General features: G+C 44.2%; 4 protein-coding genes across 4 annotated transcripts; 2 read left to right on the top strand and 2 right to left on the bottom strand.

Annotated features, from left to right (window-relative positions):
• Positions 1 to 2,610: 2,610 nt before the first annotated feature.
• Positions 2,611 to 2,919, top strand: PHALS_11128 (uncharacterized protein; the record flags this gene model as incomplete). The annotated part of the gene is made up of 2 exons (XM_024726670.1): positions 2,611 to 2,691; positions 2,776 to 2,919. The coding sequence occupies 2 exons, from the start codon at positions 2,611 to 2,613 to the stop codon at positions 2,917 to 2,919; spliced, it is 225 nt and encodes a 74-aa protein (XP_024577324.1).
• Positions 2,920 to 9,295: 6,376 nt separating this feature from the next.
• PHALS_11129 (atp-binding cassette superfamily) lies at positions 9,296 to 9,590 on the bottom strand (the record flags this gene model as incomplete). The annotated part of the gene is made up of 2 exons (XM_024726671.1): positions 9,296 to 9,346; positions 9,429 to 9,590. 2 exons carry the CDS (start codon positions 9,588 to 9,590, stop codon positions 9,296 to 9,298), a joined length of 213 nt encoding a protein of 70 aa, XP_024577325.1.
• Positions 9,591 to 9,949: 359 nt separating this feature from the next.
• On the top strand, positions 9,950 to 15,960 carry PHALS_11130 (Uncharacterized conserved protein, contains IPT/TIG domain; the record flags this gene model as incomplete). The annotated part of the gene is made up of 11 exons (XM_024726672.1): positions 9,950 to 9,998; positions 10,080 to 10,667; positions 10,728 to 10,924; positions 10,990 to 11,882; positions 12,590 to 12,628; positions 12,681 to 12,864; positions 12,930 to 13,188; positions 13,261 to 13,626; positions 13,709 to 14,029; positions 14,090 to 15,030; positions 15,100 to 15,960. 11 exons carry the CDS (start codon positions 9,950 to 9,952, stop codon positions 15,958 to 15,960), a joined length of 4,698 nt encoding a protein of 1,565 aa, XP_024577326.1.
• A 127-nt stretch (positions 15,961 to 16,087) lies between these two features.
• Positions 16,088 to 16,628, bottom strand: PHALS_11131 (uncharacterized protein; the record flags this gene model as incomplete). The annotated part of the gene is made up of 2 exons (XM_024726673.1): positions 16,088 to 16,364; positions 16,435 to 16,628. The coding sequence occupies 2 exons, from the start codon at positions 16,626 to 16,628 to the stop codon at positions 16,088 to 16,090; spliced, it is 471 nt and encodes a 156-aa protein (XP_024577327.1).
• Positions 16,629 to 20,210: the final 3,582 nt, after the last annotated feature.

Here is a 20,210-nt window from a genome sequence, read left to right on the forward strand (position 1 = left end):
GCTCACCCAGAGCAGGAGATTCTCTCCACCCTCCCCTCAAAGACCCTAACGCTCACCATGAGCGGCTTAGGGCGGGGAAAATCATCCATCACCGACGGTGGCGTCATAGACGCAAATGATGCAGACATCTTCTGCTGCAGGAGCTCTAGCAGCGCGTTTTCGTAACTTGAAAACGCCTCTAGACGCGCACCGATCCCGTTGGGACCTTGCGCTTCAAGTTGTTGCACGCCCTCGGGGACATCAGCTTGTTAAGCCCGTCCTGCATGCCCTGGGGCAAAGAGGGGAATTCCTCCGTCCTCAAAGAGGATCAGTCTAAACGAACTCAGGTGTAGATTGACTACAAGTGCTACCAAGTGCAGTGGGACTGCCGTAGCTTAGCACTTGAGGAAGCGTAATTTAGGTCACCGAACTTTCGTTCTATACTTAGAACAAGAACAAGTTTAGCGGATCGCATTTCGCTTACTCCAAAAGTAATTATTGCCTTACCCACGACTAATGAGCTCTTCCGTCTAAAATCCAAAACCATGTTTTTGTATTCTAATTTTAAAAGTTTAGTTTTATCTGAATTTACTAAATACATATAGTAAAATCCAAATACATGTATAAACTACTGGCTACCTAGCCCCGTGCCGTATTTTTGTTTGGGTCTGGTCACACTATGCACATCTCGTGTGACACACACCCCTGTTACCAGGGTGCGTGTAACCCCGTTATATTCACCTTCTCAGCTGATAATATCATTTCCGGCAGCCGAAGTCTTGACATCAGTAGCAAGGTCGGTTTTAGTAGATCGCGAACAGTGCGTCGAATAAACACAAGTGCAAAATCCGATATCCTGGACTCACGCCGAAGTGACATATAACCACGCTTGCCTATCAGCCAACTCATTTGGTATTAACCATCACCTTAGGGTCATTTGAAACTATTTCATATACTTTGAACAATTAGCTCGTATCAAACCCAAACATACTTTCTTGACTCTAGGCGTGAACACGTGAAGCCCTGAAATTGAAGCATTGCCAATTGTTGCTATGGCTCTACTCTGCCCTTTTCCATATTTCAACATTTATCTTAGGGAGAATAAAAAAATGCCAACTTTTGCAGCCGGGGAGCCGTAATATTACACAACAGAAGATGTATTGTATAAGGAATGAATTAGCATAATTTAACAAAATACCCCACAATATTTTTTTTTATATGGCAAAAGTTGGGGCAATTTTTTATTCTCCCTAGATAGAAATATATCTATTTTCAACAAAGTAGTACTTTGTTATTTGTGATGGTTATATACCATATTAATGTATACTTTGTTATTGTGGGGTATTTTGTTAAATTATGCTAATTCATTCCTAATACAATGCATCTTCTGTTGTGTAATATTACGGCTCCCCTGTGATAATTTACGTGCTGGGGTATTTTTTTATTTTTTGAAAAGTTGGGATATTTCTCTTATATATGGCAAAAGTTGGAAATTTTTTTTATTCTCCCTATATATTATATCAAAAATTGAGCAGTATAATTTATGAACATTCAAATTAAATTTATCGTTCCAGTTTTCTGATCACAATATACATGTCTGATTTTGACAAGATGAAAAAAAGCTTTAAACCACTGGCTTAAAGTGCTCATTATTATCAATTCGAGAAGATCATCTTTACTAACGGCTAGATTACTCTCAGTTGCATTTGAAGGTATGGTCGTAACCCTTCCTCAAGAGTCGGTACACGCAACTTGCGTAGGGCAAGATGAGGTTTCATGACATGGCATTTGACTGATCTGGAAGTATGTAAGCAATAAATCTCTTTTGTTGAAATCGTACACAGCTGCTAACCGCCTCGAAACAAGTGCGTAATCGCATTAAAATAATTCAGTACAATTATACGAGTTTACATTGCGCTTTGGAAAAATGGAGAGTATTCTTGGTTGCTGAAATAATGGAATACGTAAACCCCATAAAGATGAGATGTGTGGTGCACACGGGCTAATCAAATAAAAGAATTCCTAAATATATGCACTTTTGTATTAGCAAATTAGTACTGGACAACTAGCTACGCTAGAGGCTCTCTGTTCAAAGGGTACGAAACCAAACTCGAAGCGTTTGTAAACGCGGGCTCTATGAGCCGAGGCGTCATTTGATTAAAGTGCCCGATATCCGTTGGGCGAGTAAAGAGCCAGACACAGTAATCGTTCGGCTGAAGGTGTTAACCAGCTATAAAAACGAAGTGGTGGGATACATTCAGGAGCTCCCCAATCGAGCGCCGGAGGAAAAACGGTTGGCACCCACTGAGAGACCGCTAAAGTTGAGCGTCCAGGCCTTTGAGGGCTAGACGGAGAAATCAGCTTCTTTGGACGAGGGACGTCGAAAATGCCGTTAATTTGGCCATGCCCGAATTGGAGCAACACAGCATCATGCATGAAGCTTTCAAGGGAAGAGGCTTGCAAAAGAGTGGGCATCAATGTACAGGACAGCTATGTAGCACTTGTAGTCAATTCCCCACCGACTCGTGAAAGGGCTAAATCTGATGTTTTGAGTTGTTTGACTACATATCCGAAGACAACTAGACCAACTTAGTAAACCTTTGTCGTTTGTTGGTACAGACAGGGTCAGAGATGTCGACCCCTGACATAGACACATTTAAAGCTATTAATATTGCGTTCTTTTGCCCCACCAAATATTTGGTTGTGTCCCAAGTCTGTCAAGGGAGGCGGAAACTAGCTAATCATGCCTAGGACTTGCGAACCTTTATGGTCGCGATTGCGGCAAAACTTTTTTAGGAGGCGAAGCAGCAACTGTCTTCTACACGAACTCCGGATAGGTGTAATCGCACCAAGCTTGCGCGCCCACCTTACATTTTTGAGATAGCAATAAATGCTGCATTAGATGCGAATTTCAAGTTTCTGATACCGAGGGTCGGTTAGATTCTAGGTTGAAAATCACGAACGCTGAAGCAGTTTTCTCTAAGAAGTGTAGGGGTCATAGTCGGGTTATTGGTGTTTAATGCTTATGTCCCGGGCCTTGCGAAGCCGTGGAAGCTTGATTAAAGTCAAGAGCATCGTGCAATTGCACAGGATGCTCAACTATTAAGAACTGAAGGCAGCTTGCGGAGGCATTGGAAATACCAGACACGGATACACTTCAGGTTCAGGTGCGTCTTGTGGTGAAGACACTGGCATAAGTATCAAAGGTGACTTTAAACCTTTTAGTGAGGTTTAGGGATTTTGACAGCTTGGGATGTGTCGAGTTCCGGACCAGAATAGGATTTGAGGTATGTCCTCATTTTAGTGATAATATGGTAGAAACGTCACGAGCAATACAATGACTGAAAGTCATAGAAATGAGATCCATGCTCTTCTTTCCTGGTGGGGCTCAGACGAGTAAACAAACCACTTCTGCCATGATGCAGAACCGCACACATGAAGCCGTGTTAGCTTCCGTAAATATGAGACTGTCCGAAACTGATAGGAATGATATTGCTAGGCGCTTTGAGCAGTCAGAAGCGGTAGTAAGCTGTGTTGCTGCTTCACTTTCTTTGACTCTCGAACTAAGTTGAAGTTAGTTCAGAATAAATAGCCGTCAAGCTGTTAATAAAAGCATTGTAGTGCCTTCTTTCCACATAACGGAGCACATTTCCCCATTGCGTTTGCTAAATATCGAGCCACTATTACCAGAGTGCGTCATAAAATTGCCTTGGCTTCGAAGCCATATGTTGCATAACACGCCAATATATCTTCAGAGTCAGTACCAGTTCGTGCGTCAAAATGGCTTAGCGCAAGTGCTACATATATGCCCTAATTGGATAAACACACAACAAAATGTACATGCAACATTTAATACAGCTATTTATACCACATCGTGGCAATGTACAAGACTATTTTAACGGCATAGCACACGAAATTTCGGATATGGAAACCATTCTACATGCTTGCGAGCAGCGCTCGAGTGATTGCGTATAAATGAGCTATACATCAATAAAGGCAAGTGTATGTTTAAAACTTGCTTCATGGGTTGCATTATTGGGAAGTTTGGACTGCCAGTCCCGGTCCTCAAGGACTTGATATAGTAATTTGGTAATTTGGGTTTGCAAAATATGCCGTCATTGCACGATCCCTCATCAATCTGATATAAAAGTTTCAAAATGGGACCGGAGTGCGGCACACAAATTTAAACGCTCTCATTGATCCAAACGCAGTTTCAGCTGAAACTCCAATTCGAACAGACTTCTGTGCGGGTCAATAGTAATGGGTAAGACATTACGGAAGTCGATCGCTTCCAAGATCGCCTTACACCAGGAAGTCTTGTCGTGACTGCGTTTCTTATGTATGCAGTGTGGCATTGCAATCTGCGTCCGATTTATCCACTACCCTGCATGGAATTGAGCGGTCATCAAGCTTTGCTTGATGATATTTGCATCGCAACGTGCATCCACTTCCGAATTGCAATATTTGCCACCATTATTGCTTGGCAATACCTCGGCAGTCACCCTCACATCCAATTTGATTTCGTCCCGTAATGACTCTACAACATGACAATAGATACGATGTATTTGGATATTGACTGAGATGCTGGTGTAACCGGTCCGAGTATATCAAATGCTTTCCCTGGGTCTGCTCTTCATGGACCCCAGCTCATTGTTACTTGAGTGGAAATATATTCGCACATTTTTTGCTGTTGCTTATAAACTACTATCAGCTAGTGAACGAATGATGCACTCGTCTTTGACCATGTCATACAGCGTGGTGATTGTCCGATGCCTTAACTTAATGCCATCCTCCATGACGTGGAACTCGCTCCTTCGATCGGCGTTGTGACAAGACAACTCTAATTGCTTCCAACTAGCTGCACCGGGTACATTTCCACGTCTCACCATACGCTGGCCTATTGTCAGACTGACCGACATTTTTTCTCACACCGTTGCGGCTGAGAGTGAAACAGATTCTTGTCCAAAGCTTTTACGTTCAGCACGCATTCCAGACAAGTGTTGATTCACGAGCGCTCAGTCCATACTTGTAGCACCACTAATTTGTAGCTATCAAACTCCAACTCGGTAATGTTCGTTGCCCTTGACACATTGTGTAGTGTCTTTATCCCCAAAGAGTCCTCAAAATCATCGCGCGTCTTAGTCATATGTAAAGACGCCCCACTACCACAAGGAGCTAGATGTCCTGGTGTACTATGATACATTTCCAGATATGCCAAGAATAACAAGGGGTATTATTTACTTTATGCTGATGATTAATCGACCCCAAAAAGTATAACATTTGCTGAGCGTCTGTCGAGAGAGATGTCAAAGGACACCTTCAGCAAAGGTGTGACTAACGTCGTCAATGGCGAAGCGGTCGAAGACACCACAAAGGACACAAATATCGATGATGGCTTCTGCATACCGAAATGTAACTGCATGATGAAGCAACTACGATCAAGCATAACAGACTCAATCACCCAATAGAAACACGTGCGTTAAGTATACCTGGCAGGACTGGAGAAGAAGAATAAATGACACTACCAGAGTGCAAATTCGTGAAATGGTACATTATCAATACGAAACCCTGACATGCGGCAATGATAGTTCAACTTGAATGACGTGTAAGATGACTACGTTTCAAACTTCTGTTTGCACCCGAGATCGAAGAAGGTGAGCGTGCCGTGCCATACGAAGACGACATGCGAATCAAGAACGAGAGATTTTTTTTGTGCTATGGAATTTCTAGAATATCACAGGACGAAAAAGCTCGTGAAAATGCCCGATACCAAGAAAGCCATTAGGCTCAAGTGGAAGCTCTTGCATTAAGCGCGATGCAGATGAGAACGTTTTGAAGTTCAAGTCACGCCTGGTGGCAAAGAGTTTTACGCGGCGTCCCGGTACCGTCTACACGAAGATATTTGTTTCAGATACGCGGGGGGGCTATCAATGCTACGCTGTTAATTACCGCAGAAAATAGATGGAGGCTGAAAACGTGGACGTGATTACGCCATGAAGCGCTTACTGCAGCAGGCACTCTACGGCACGAATCAGACAGCACCTCAAATGAATCAAAATGCCGAACGAGCCAATCAAAGAAGAAGGTCTCAAGCGCTCCGATGCAGAAACTTGCGTATATGCCCGCTTGTTAAGCACTGAGTTCAGCATCATTACCACTAATGTGGACAGCCTCATCCTATTCAGCATCATGAAGACAAAGATTACATCGATCAAGAATGGAAATAAGAATGAATTCAGCATCAAGGACTCATTTTACTAAAAAAGATCTTCGCTTTCAAAATTCATCGTGACTGTGATGACAAGATAATCAATATAAACAAGCGGACGTACATCAAGTGGCTCACAGAGAAGTTTGGTGTAGATATGTGTAAGGACGTGTATACTCTGGCTGACAGAATTTCGAAGATAATGAAGCCATAGGAAGAAGAACCGTTTTAGCTTCTGCGAGTGTTCTCGCTGCTTAATCAGGCATATCGCGTGAGATGGCGGTTCCTTGTTGCCCAAAAGGGCAAAAAGGAGATGGTGTACTTTGTCCAAGAGTTGAGAACTCTTATTGCTGGGGTGACAGCAGATCCTCTCAGCAAAACGGTCGCAGTGACCGTCTTTTTGGACGGCCTCCGCAACTGGCGTGACCAGAGTAGAAGTCTTCCGTATGCATCCGTCTTCTTGTGAAGAAGCGGTGAGCGTGGCTATGTATGCCGAATTCAACTTTAAGTCGGCACGACTTGGTTGGAATGTACACCCTCAGAGCTCGTCTGAGCCAATGGTTATTAGGGAGAGCTCCGAACTGCTGAGCAGCGTGTATACTCCCGACGGTGTTTTGTTTGTGGAGACACACTTCACCTTTGGACTGGCTGTTCCCTGCGCAAGGCGCGTAAAGGTTCGTTGAACCGACGTCCCGCTTCTCACCAGTCTTTTGGTTCGTCGACAACACCCAGTAGTTACAAGGCGCCCTACTCATTGAGAATTGAGCTCTATTGAGCCTCAAAAAAGTAAGAGCAGCAGAGCCTTGCCCCGAAGAGCTGTACTCTTGAACTCGGAACGTGTGTAAGCCGGACTTGCTGGTCGTAAAAGCGACCGTGAAGGGCTTTTAGAAGCCACGGAAGGTCCTGATCGATTCCGGGGCGTCGGGCAGCTCGATGCTCCACGATCGAAGGAAGCCAGCTGCATACTGAGGCGCTGGAAGCGCGGCTGAGTGACACCGTCACTGTTCGCTTAGCGACGAGGACTTGTGTCACTGTGCCGAGGGTTCTGTGGACCTCGGTGTTAAGTTCCTTGATTTTGATAGTGTTTCACACTACCAAGTCTTAGACTTGGATGCAGGGTATGACCTTATCCTTGGTATGACATGGTTGGAATACTTTGAGCTATGTATTGATCAGAGGTCGAAAACCTTGGGCGCTACGCGCACGTCACCTAGTTTGCTAGGAAGCAGAAGCGCTATTGGCACGGGCACTGGACCGGGACGGTCAATGTGCTAGATATCGGAGTATCCGAGTTGTCAAGCAACGAAGGTGTATTGGACAAGAGTCCCGAGCGTGGCTCGCGGGCTGGACGTGGAGTGGCACGTGACCCACTGAGTGCTGCTCAAGTATTAGAGCAGTCACTGCATGCCAAGAGTGGCACGGTCGGCCAGGGGTCGAGACATCAAGAGCTTGACCCTTGTTATACATGTGGAGCGGCACGTGACCCACCGATCACTGCTCTTATCTAGACGCAACTGCTGCGTGCTACGAATGACATGGTCTGACGTAGGTCCGAGATATCAAGGGCGAGACCCTTGTGATGCGCGTGGAGTGGCACGTTATTCACTGGACGGAGACTGCGAAAATAGCAGCTCTTCGTCGGATGTTGTTTTTTAGCACCAAGCCTTTGACCGAGCAGGAAGTGGGGACACTCGACTACGCCGAGTGCGTGTTCCCACTGGTCTCGATGAGACGTATAATTCTATAGAGGAGTATGATATCTGCAAGACACAGGGCGTCGACTCTGACCCAGGGTGTGTCTACCGTAGAAGATAGCGCACAATTATCTTATGAAGATGATCAAACTCCGTCAACGGCCAGATTTATTGAAATTGACATGAAGTTTTTTAGTGATAGATAGTAAAGCATACATATTTAGTATTAGTCAAAATATAATTATTCCAAAACATATGCACTCTTGAAATAGCAAAGCAAACAAAACATATCGTTACGGTGAAGATTCTCGATTCCACTTTTGGTGGAACTTACGAGCCCAGCTTCTTCTCGCTAAATAACAGGGACTCTTTGAGTCACAGCTTCCTCTGTGCAAAGTGCACGGCAACCGAGGCGGTTAACAATGCAAATCATATAGGCTTGTTATTGCGATAGTTAGACAAATTTAAAACTATAAGTTTGATTGGATTAAGTTTATAATCTTACATTTGAGTGAGAGCAGATGCAGTTTTGACTCTGCGAAGTTTTAGATACGCCTTTTAAAACGAAAGGATGTGGCTCGCCGGTCAGCGAGTGGCAAGATAATTCTTGACTCATAATTCAAGCCTGACATATGTTCAAGAGTATGTCTAGCTTAAATTGACGTGAATTATATCTGTCAATAATTACACTATGTAATGCATAGCACGAAGCTAGCGATCCACGTATCCCACGAACCTCTTTTTGCGAGCTTACCATAGCCAGTCGTGATACTTCATCATGATAGTGAATCTGATTAATTGAAGATTCACTGTATGCTCGGGGAACAAACTTGACGATTTAAGTTGTAACTGTTTTGCAGGGCCAGGATAGGTATGGAACACAGCACCAAAGGCTCGGTAGTTGTGCCTTAAACGTCGAGATCGCAGACATGGAAACAGCGTCTACAGCTAGATGAAGATAACAAGTCGTTAACATCAAGTATGAGTAATGACAATAGTGTTAACCGTAAAAATACCTTTGCACGGCACACCGCTTCACTCTGAAATGAGCCCTGACCGCTGCTTCGTACGACGTGGATCAGATGTACGATGCGCTCTACGTAGCGTTTTTTGGTGACTGACTATCCACGCTGGACAGAGACTTCCGGTTTGATTTTTCAAACCTAGTGGATAGCAACGGGATACGTGCCTTGCAAATAAATGCGTAGAACGAATAAAATAATCAGAAACATCACACGACACCGCACTGATGTTTGTCTGCGATGCGGACGGCGCTGGACTAACTAGCAATGTTTTTCCAAGCAAACGTTTAACAAATGCAGTATCTGTGTATTGGTCTTTATTGGAGCTTCGTAATTGTGATTTTATTCAGGTTAGAAATCGTGCATCATATATCAGGTATGACGGTGACTCTTCATTCGCCTGTTGCTGCTTTGGTCTCTCGCTTGGCCTGAGCTGCTGCAATCTATCAACAGACAATAATGATCACGTTTAAAGATTATAAATCAAATACAGTACTGCTTGGCGAAATTGGGGCCTTATCTTGCCTTGGCTGCCATGGCTTCTTTTCGACTGCCAAACTTGCGATTTTTGCCGTGGATACGGCTTGCCTGACCGCTGGCAGATGTTGCAGCAATCGCCTGCGCCGCTGTTTCCTCGCACGCCAATTTAAGCTTCAGTGCCGTTCTTTTATGCTGAATGTCTGCCATATTGCCAGACTATCATAAAGGAACAAATCGAAAATGTGGTCTATCACAATGTAAATTATAAGTATTTGTAAGGTATCGGTAAGCGAGTTTTGGAAACTATAAAGATGCGGTGTGTGGAGGAACTAATCGACTTTTGACGTGCACTGTGTAGCTTAAAAAATGGTTCATTTGGCAAATATTATGCCCATGCATAGATGCATATACTTCGAAGAAGGCGCGCTCGCAACAACCCTCAAAAACCCAAATAGCTCAATTTATGGGCTGTCAGTGTTCACGATCTGTTGACCATATTTGAGCATCTTTTGATTTGAGTCACTAATCGGAAAAAACTAAATTGAAATAGCGCGCAATAAATTATAATGCGGTGCGACAAATCCTCGCCTAAGAAAATTGCTCTCACCGTGGAAGGTGCGAGTGCGTATTTACTCGCACAATATATCCCGGACTAACACAGCATCTCTTTCGCTATGGCTATTTAATCTGTTGAAGCTCCAATTTGGAAATCATACCTGGCCGTCCGTTCATACTCGCCAAGAACTCAGGCCAACAACGCGGCGGAAAATGGGAATCAAAATACTTACAACCAAAGTTTGCGTGCTCAAAAGCGTATGAGGTCGCTTTTGTGTCGTGGTAAAAAACAAGAGCTCAAAAATGGCATCTGGATGACGCTAGGCACGCAGTTGAAGACGCAAAGCGTTGGTCGTGAGGACGCCGATGAAGTGTTGACAGGTATTCGCAACTATTGGAATGGTCTTAGCGTCAATGAGCGCCAGCAGATATTGTTTCTGGACGATCCCGAGCTCGTTACGCAACTCTACAAGCTGAATCTGAGCTTACTTTGCGTTGGGCTTCTGCAGCGCCACCTGAGAAAGTCAAATCGAACAGCCACCATCACAGCAAATGTTAGCGAGAAAGAGGTCGGTACTAAAATGACGGTTAAAGCGTCTACAATCCCAACCGTTGTCACTGCAGATACCATGCACCTATCGTCGCCACCGATGTGTGCAACGACAGCTACGTCCGAGGAAAAGGCGTATGAGCTTCTTGAAGCGATGGAGTTCATGGATATTGGTACTGGTACGAGCTAGCTGATAATGAGACATGGTTTCCACCGGAACTGATATTATCTTATCATAGGTATTCTTACGGTCAAAACGGACCTTGTTGAGACGACAGACTATTTTTTCACACTTGGTGAGAACGTACTCACTGGATTCTTAACGTCAATCCACGTGCTTAAAGATAGTGAGTTCACAAAACTTTTTGTCAAAGAAAGCGAAATGATAAACAGTTGGGCTAACTACCAGCGTCTCATTGCGATGCTTTTAGAGCAGGTAATGTCCTATTTTTTTCTGTGGTCATGAGTGATATTTGTAACGCTACGTGGTTGCAACGTCAGCTTATTCTGCGGAGTTACGTCTTGTATTTGGAAAATGAGGCAGTACACAAAATGGAGGAGTTATTGCTCATAGTTTCATTCGAAAACAAGTCAAATGATAATGGCGGAAATGCATCTTCTTGCCGAAAAAAGAAAAACAAAAAGAAAAAAAAGAAAAAAAAGAAAATTCTGACAGCTTCTGCGAGTACTACTCACCACCGATACAATACTGAGGCTGTAGAGTGTTGCTCCAATAGCATATTATTAGGAGACATAAACGACAAAGCCATGGAGGAGGAGTCAATTACTAAAGCAGTGTCTGAAGTCAGGGCAGAAGGTGTCTATCAGTCAAACGTACCAACAGCTTTTACCGAGAATGGCATCGAGAGTATTTATCAAGTAATGCCCGTAGACGTGGAACCAGTCTTGAAAAAATTATCAAGTCTCAATCCTAATGCCCTAGCTTTCCAGCCCCAGGGTTATGTTTCAGAAGTAAAAGACGTGAAATGTGGTCGAAGCCCACTCGCTTGCAAACAAATGTTTGAAACCCATCGAGTAAGTGTGTCTTGGGAAGATGTCGAGAGCGATGCAGGCAGCGCAAGTGATAGTGAGACTTTTGACGGAGACACGTTAGATATTGAAAAGGAGGTTGATGGAATCAGCTTTCAGCGCCCGTGGCGAAGGAAGCTGTGTAGACGAGAAGAGGACGCAAAATTAGAATGGCAGCTGCAACAAGTATACTTGTCGACATCGTCGCTGTTCGGTTGGGACTTTACGCGGCAGTGCAAGCTGTCGGACTCTAGCATGAAAGTACCTTGGAGCGAGAGAAATCTGTGGAGGACGGCGCCAGAAGAGGTGGTACGATTCTTTTCGTATACTAACGGCGATCCATACGCCAAATTTCACGCGTCTCAGTATTTACCGACAACAGCAGGGATTTCACCGTCGCGATATTATTACAACCCGGACCAGTCGATGCCATTTAACCCTCCTCTCTTGCCTAGGCTACCTTCACCACATGGTAACGACTTTCAAAGCTCGGGGCTTTCCACTGTGGTGGTTTCATCTCCTCACTTTCGTTATGGCCATTTGAGGAAACATGAGAGTCAAGCAGATATTTAAGAATGATAGTGTTTCTCATCAAATATATGTACGAGGAAGCAGCACATTGGATATAGTCATTTTTTTCCACAAATCTATGCCGCCCATTTTTTGGCTTATATTTCAAGCTTGCCTAAATCAAAGAGACGTTTTTGGTGGACGTTAAGTATTACCAACCAGCGGGTATGCACCACGAAGCGAGGCTGCAACGACCTTCAAGACGTTCACGTGGATGAACCTTTACCGTTACAAAGACTTTCTTTAAGAGATATAACGACAAGCAAAGCAATTTATCGTGTTTATATATAAGATTTTCTTTATTGAAAAAAGCTGTTCAATTTAACGATATTCATTCGATACATCGGTGTCCTTTTGAAGCCAAAAGACCGACGCGGCCGGTGACGGATGCATTCAGGCAATTCGATTCAGTCACGCGCCGCCTTTCTGCGTCATGCCGCAACGCAGCGGTGGCTTGTGAAAGATGAATTGGTGTTTCTGCTGATACACTACAGAGTTGTAGGTGTGCCCATTTCTTGCTCGCGACAAACTCGGTCTCCAAGTACGTTTTGTTGTCGCGCAATTGCACAGGAACTCATACTGACACAACTAAGATGGTTTATAGGTGGTACTTTGCTGTTCTACAATACGTTGAAACTATCAGACTACAAGAATGATGGATGGCACTGGCAGAAGCGTAAGGACAAGGGTGAACGCGTGCGTGAGGACCGCGCCAAGCTTGTGATTAACCGAGATGTCGTCATTCTGGGGACGTATGTACACTCTGCCGAAATTCCTGTACGCTGACGGTTGGTCATAGCCTGAAAATGTTGTAATGTTCTTGCTAATCTTTGTAACTTAAGACATTTCATCGAAGAATTTATTCACTGCGCGAATCGAAGGAGAGTATCGTCCTTGTTCACTATTTTGACGAGGTCAACAAGGTATATGAGACTTGTCGCCCATCTTTACTATTAAAGTCGAGCCTTCATAGCACGTCCCTAGAATCTACTCAGTCCCAGCGGGTTGCCAAACCTTGTACTTCAACAATAGATGTCATTCCACACCTTCGGCAGTCTAGTCTACCTGAATCATCATTGAACGCAGCAAGGCATGATGATAGTACGAAAAGTCTACTTTTTCTTGCTGATCCAAAAGCTAAGAAGATGTTTTGATTTTTTTGATCTTGTACAGATTATTCCACATCATACCAAGTTTACTCCCCATATATTGATGATGCGGATCTTCTATTATCAAATAATGTTGTGACAGATGGACTTGTTAATTTCTTCAGTGAGGACGATCCCTTTTATGATATGTCCATATTGTTGTCACCGGAAAAATATGCCGACAGCTCAGGTCAGCAGACGTTTGAGCAGGTCGAGATTTCGGATTTTTCACCAGATTGGGACTTTGAAAATGGTGGAGCGAAGCTACTTATCTGCTTGGCAGCAAGTCTACCTGAAATAGCCGCTCAAGAGCCAGCAGCAATATTCGTGCAATTTGGGACTGAACGAGTTCATGCTGAAAAAATTTCAGACACGGTATTGCGCTGCACTGGTACATTTACAGTAACTTTTGATTTCTTAGTGGTGGTACAGATATAATGCACATGTCTATGTTGTGTGCGTTTTTGCTTTAGCTCCACGTTCGAAAAAACTTGGAAGCGTTGACATGTTTGTGTGTCATTGGCATGAACCGCAAGAATGCATACAACTGTCCCACAAGAAGCAGTTTACCTATCGAAACTCCTGTCACGTGTCACCTCTCTTTACAGGCAGTATTACAAATAAATCAAAAGAAGGATTTTATGATGCTTCTGATCTATCATCATCATGCTCTGCGCATGCTGGTAAACGCGTTCGATCACCTTCTCATCTTTCTCGAAGTATGTCTGTAAAACATTCGAACGAACGATGCGCTGGATCTAACAAGAATCTTTCGACGTTTGTCGAGTCAGATCGTAAGTGAGCGATCAAATTGTTTCATTTTGTGGTGTTTCCATTCATTTCTTTTGATACAGTGGACGAGCGGCAATGCAAGATTCGAGTCGTGGAGCGACTGTCTGAGTTTCACCATGCAATTTATATCAATTCAGCCAGTGAGGTCCCATTGCCTTCTGCTACCACGAGCATATACAGCAAGGACGATGAAACTGGGAAATCAGAAGAGGATTTGTCTTTACGAAATATAGTGCTAACCTCCGACTCATCGACCACCCAAGCGTCTTACGATGTACCCACCCAACAAAGGACTCCAATAATTGCTTCTACTGAATCTGCTATATCATCAACTTCTTCAAGCGATACATTTATTGCATTAGACGACCGCGCTATCGAGGCACTGAGTGATCATGAATTAGAGCAGCTTTCGGACGAATTACTGGAGCGTGTAGTACGCCAACTTGTGACTGTCGCACACACGAGCGAAGAGCTGCTGGAGGAGCTGAATTCTTTGGATGAAACAGGCTTGAGCTTGCTGCATTACGTGAGCTTTTACAACTATTCACAATTGGTGCCAGTTCTCATAGCTCATGGCGCTCACATAAACCAGCAAAGCACTCAAGGGCAAACAGCACTTCACCTAGCAGCCGGATGTGGCCATACTAACGTAGTGGATGTGCTACTGCAATCTGGGGCAGACTTGCAATGCCGCGATTTCGATGGTCTTACTGCTGCTGATCGCGCGGAAAAGTCAGGACACGCCGATGTCGCTGCCAAGTTGAACCACCAGATTGAAAATGAGGCTTTCAGTTTGCCCTGTGATCCAGTGGATACTTTTTACTGCTCTCATGGATCGCCAATGGATCTGGATAATGACCTGACACCCTATCACGACGCCGGAGATTTGGGCCTTTTAGCAGAAATAGATTTCGTACATGCTGCGCATCCATCACAGTCTTCCATTGCCAATTGTTGCGAATGTCAACATGACACGACGTCATTATCAAAGGCGACTTCCTATGTAAGTGGTCAATGATCAAATAGTTTCGCAGTTGTTTGATAAATGATTGTGCTCGTTGTGACCATACAGGTGGGAGAAAATCAAGAGCACAATCGAAAGTTTTTGCTGGGGGCCTTTTCGACGATGAGTTTACATGATAAGTGTGCGCTGTCGCTAACAATTTCGCGCGAGTCTGGGAGTCACGTTGCTCGACGTAGAGACAATAGTGTTGGCGACGAAAATTTTCTTTCCCCTTGTAGCAGTAGTACCGGAACTTCGGTAGGATTTGGGTCTTCACCGGCAAGCATGGTTGGCATGGACGCCAGTCTTGCTGGAGGACGATTAATGCTGTCTGGTAACGAGAATGACTCGGATGTGCAGAGTGTGATTGCTGAAGATGAGGAGAGTCTCAATAAACTTCAAGCAGCAATGGAACTCATGGGTCCAGAAGAAATACAATCGTTAGAAGATGAGGTGAAGGTACTTCAGCATGGCATTCGAGCATGGTTGCTCAAAAGAAATTGTAGAAACATGCGTGAGACGACTATACAGCTCCGCGAAGCTACTCAGAGTATTGCGGACCAGCAGAAGCAGCGAGAAGCAGCTGAGCTTGAAGCTTTCATGACAAACGAGCTCTCAGACCGTGAGCGTGCAGCTGTGACTGTTCAGGCAGCAACTCGCACCATGCTGGCCCGACGTAGTTTTTTGCAGGCAAAACACGTTGCTATCAAATTTCAAGCAGCCACGCGAGGTATTCTTTGTCGCAAAAATTTTGCGCGAATGAAAACGCAAGCTTTAGCATCACTGGTGATCCAACGTAATGTCCGCGAGTGGTGGAACAAGCAGCCAGCCGCTACTCGCCCAAACACCATCGAACACGACATAAATGACGAATTTGAGAATTTTCATGAAAAAGGAAATTTCAATTTGTATGTGCAAAGCGAAAGCTAATCAAGCACCTAAAGCTTGGAAGTAGTATACCACAGTTCAGCTACATCTCAAACTCTATGTTTTACTTTACTTTGCCGTTGCCTAACATTAGATCATGCTACATGCGCTACAAAACCAATCACCAATATTACTCCCTCGCTCCAAATCCCTCGTCAGAGTATTGCCGAAAGCCTTGGATGGGGGGCGTCCAAGTGGCGAAGCCGCGCTCCTCCGGCACAGGAGAATCGTCGATCTCCAGTGCTTCTGCTTGCAGTTCCGCAGGAAGCGCATTGATTGCCTCCCACTTTAAATCGATTTTGGTCTGTACGTCACGCATGAAATGGTTGTGCTCAATTGTTGTCATGATGTTGTAGCGGCGGCCGATTTCCTGATGGCGTTGCTTTTCCTCTTCTGTCCACTCTTCGCTGTAACAGAAATGGAAGGCAATCAATCAAAGGTATTACACATTGACAAGACTATACTAATAGATCGTACGCGTCGGGATATTGACCTTTAATGGCACGCAGCATCTGCTCGAAGTTGTCATCGCCACCCTTTTTGCCCTTTACTTTTTCCTTTCTGGATGCGAATCCGCGAATACTTGGAAATCTTGCAACCAGAAGGGCTAAAGAGCCCGATCTATTGCGCTTAGTGCTCACAATTGTCCCGCTACGCAGCAGTGTTGCCATATTACGTGATAAGCTGTTGCACCAATCAATTGCGATATTTAAGTCCGAATAGTACCCAGGAATTTGTGGTACAGTGTACCATGTGCATATGGTACAACGTGTTCAGGTAATAGACGGTGGATCAGCCGTTCCACCCATCAATCGGGTAAATAAATGTTGCTAACTTCGAGTAAAAAAATTGCCACTTCTCTTCAATGTCGTCATTCGATACAGTCGATGGGTGCAATCTTGGGTACGCGCCATATATGAAAAAACATCAACTACAAAAAGCTTCACAATGATTTGATTATGATATTTTGTAACCGAATACGTACCCTTTTATTGTGCCCTTGGAACATTAGACGTATACGATGATGCAGTTAGCGTGACTGGTAGAAAGAGTGATGAGGTAAGTGGTTCGTATATACAGTATTCGTTTTCCTAAGTCCGCACCTTGATCTCTGATTGCACTTTATGCGCATTGCAGCCAACGCCTCGAAATAATTGAGAAAATGAAGTTGCCAGCTAGCAAAACTCTTTTCACGCGGAGCCTAGCGAGATCGTATGATGCTAACGACAACCCCATTCGTGAAATTTTGGCTGCAGCAGACAAGCGAGCAATTAACACGGAAGTCACAATACGACTGGTTTTATATTCTTAAGCATTAAGATTTTTGGAGGAAAGATCGTTCAACACGGACCAGAATCAAAAGACAACTTTTACGAGTTCATTGAAGATTGCCGTAGGCAATCCTTTGAGCTGCCGCCCTCAATTGTGGTAATTATAGCTAAACGAATCGTGGAAACGATAGATTCATAGCGAGTTGGGGCTAATGATGAGATTTTCGTACAAAAAAGGGACTGTAGTTCATCGGTGGTGTCGATATTACGATTCATCAAACTCTAGAAGCACTGTAAGAAATTTGAGGAGGTTTTAAAGGTGTATGACCCAAGTTGCGTCTAAAAAATGGACGAAACAATTCGTTTGCCGCCTTGCTATCCAGTTTTATTGCCCTCCGATAGAAGATATCATGATCTGATAAATGATCAAAATCTGTTTGGGAGGGCGCGCCTCGTCTCAATTTCGCAGCATCTGGGGTCACTCTTTACAGTCAAAGATGCAAAAACTTAGAGACTTTAGGTCAAACGCTCTTCCTTGTAACTTATGAGTTATGTACGGGTCTCAATGAATGCCAACAAATTTGGTATATACGCTTTTCCTATCTTTTGATGCGGAAATTGAAAATTAAGGAGAGACCCGTCCACAGTGGAATTCGGAAGACCATATAACTTAAACTACGCTTTAGTTAGGACAAATTCATTTTAAATACAGTGTCAAGGACGAGGCGAAAATCGACGACGTTAAAGCTCTCAAAACTATCTTGAAGGCTCAGCAGCATCTTCTACACTTTTACTAGTGTCTCCGTCGCCAGACACAGATATCGCATTTGCACTTGGAATCCTCAATGCTTCCACGTTTTGTCGCGTTTTTTACCGTCGTGCGTCGTACGTAATTGCACGCGCTCCGAATTCTATCAGAAATTTTCACGGACTTGCAAAGTCTGGAACGTTGGTGTTACCAACCAGAACCGAGGACTTTCAGTTCCAAATTTCGCTACAAGAGTGGCTCTTGATACAGCCGTCACCCGCTGACCATATCCTCCACGAAATGCAATTTAAACTGACTTGATTCTTCCTCAGAAAATCACCCTGCGCCGATTGAAATTTTCAAGGAGATTTGCTGGACGATCTTGTGCTGAAGCTCAAACTCTGATCCAAAAGCCAAAAAGGTACGCAAGGGCTGAATGTTCGTATTTTTTTAGATGAACGTGCTCGACAGCCAAGAGATATTTTTGTTCCATCTCAACACGACTGCAATTCGTCGTTTTATGAGTACCCCATCCGGCTTTCATCACACAGGAGCAGTTTCCCACCTTCAAATTAGCACCTGCCGCTACATTACAGTGGTATGATGGGCGCTAGAGACGGTGGGGCAAGCCACACCCGTTCAATGGCACTTATGAAGTTGGTAACAGTCACCGCCTCCGGGAGAGGGCCTTATGTCATCGCAGCGATAAATTTTCTGAGCTCCAGAACACAAATCTCGTTTTTTTTGACCGCATCGGATTTGCCTGGCTGAGCGAAGTGATCATTTGTGACATATGACGCACTCAATATTCACATTTTAAAAACGCGTCTTCCACGGATGGTTTGCACGTTATTGCCTACATATTACTAGTTTGGAGACGGCAAGTGCGACGTGCTATCGATCTATCAGGTACATAGGTAAATTTACTGTCATCTGTACTTTCTTGAACTAGATAATTAGATCATCTCCGTTTCTAATGTGAGAGGACTGAATGCTCAGCATTAGTGGCCTCATGGTTACAGTTTATCCCGCTCCCAACAAATTTTAGCTGAGGCATTCTTGAAGGGGTCTTGTCCCCGCATATCTCCGAGCTGTTAAGCGCTTCCCGGCGAGCGAATACCGCTTTTGTCCCTTGGGCCACCCTTCTTCATTCTCTTCAGGACCAGCCATAAGCGTACCAATAATTATGGCTGTCTGGATGCAGATAATTGGTCCGAGCTCCACCCTCAAAGAGGAATAGCTCATTCACAATTTTGTCGCAGGATTGTAGTCAAGTAACAGCATGTGCGACCAGGTTGCCGTATTTTATATAGAAGGTTGGACTCAGGGAAGCAGCGTCAGCGAACGTACAGAGATTGTTTCCGTACGCTCTAGCCATGAGCGAGCTCGGGAATCTCTACCGTAACTAGATGTGTATGGTGCCCAACTATACCAAGAGCAGCATATTTCAGGATAAATCCTATTCATAACTAAATATCAATATTAACTACATCCGATAATTCAACTAACGTTATTGCTCGACAAGTGGCCAACAGCCAATCTATACCACAGATCTTTCTTTGACCAAATTCTATCGTCTTTATAAGCACTGATACTTCAATGACCATGATTACACATTGCTACACTAAAGTTTAGTGTGATTTTGTACGATTGTACGATGTTGTGCTTTCCACAGTTGCACAGACGTGCAAGGTGCATGTTTCGAATAGTCATCAAACATGAATGTTTTTTACTTAGATTATTTGAGTCATCGCAGTGCAAAACGAGTTTCGAGTTCTTATTGTTTTATTTTCAAGAGTGACATACTGAGAACTATATCTAGGCAAATGATAATAACGTTTTTTTCTTGATCGAGTCAATCTCGAATAGATCCATTATCCACTACCCCGCTGTAATGACAGCAGATCATCAGACAAAAATCAAGGATGAATGGCTCTAGATGATCGCCTGAATAGAAAATAGATTTTGTCTTCGATCTGTGGCACCCTGCCACGACGGTCAGGTATGGCGGAACGGCGCAATGCCATCCCAATGTGGCAAGAGCAAGAACTTATAATGTGGAATGTAGAATATCGCGGGCGTAAGCCCAGAAGAGACGTTGCCTATGTTTAATTTTTCGGTCTTGCTGCGGACGGTGCCGCAGTCAAGAAGTGAGTGTCGAGCACGACAGACATTATGGCGGCTATACTACACCAGATGCGTTTGTTCTGGTGGTGACCCCAATCTCGCATCCA

This window comes from Plasmopara halstedii (assembly GCF_900000015.1).
Source record: "Plasmopara halstedii genome assembly, contig: Scaffold_526, whole genome shotgun sequence".
Taxonomy (NCBI): domain Eukaryota; phylum Oomycota; class Peronosporomycetes; order Peronosporales; family Peronosporaceae; genus Plasmopara; species Plasmopara halstedii.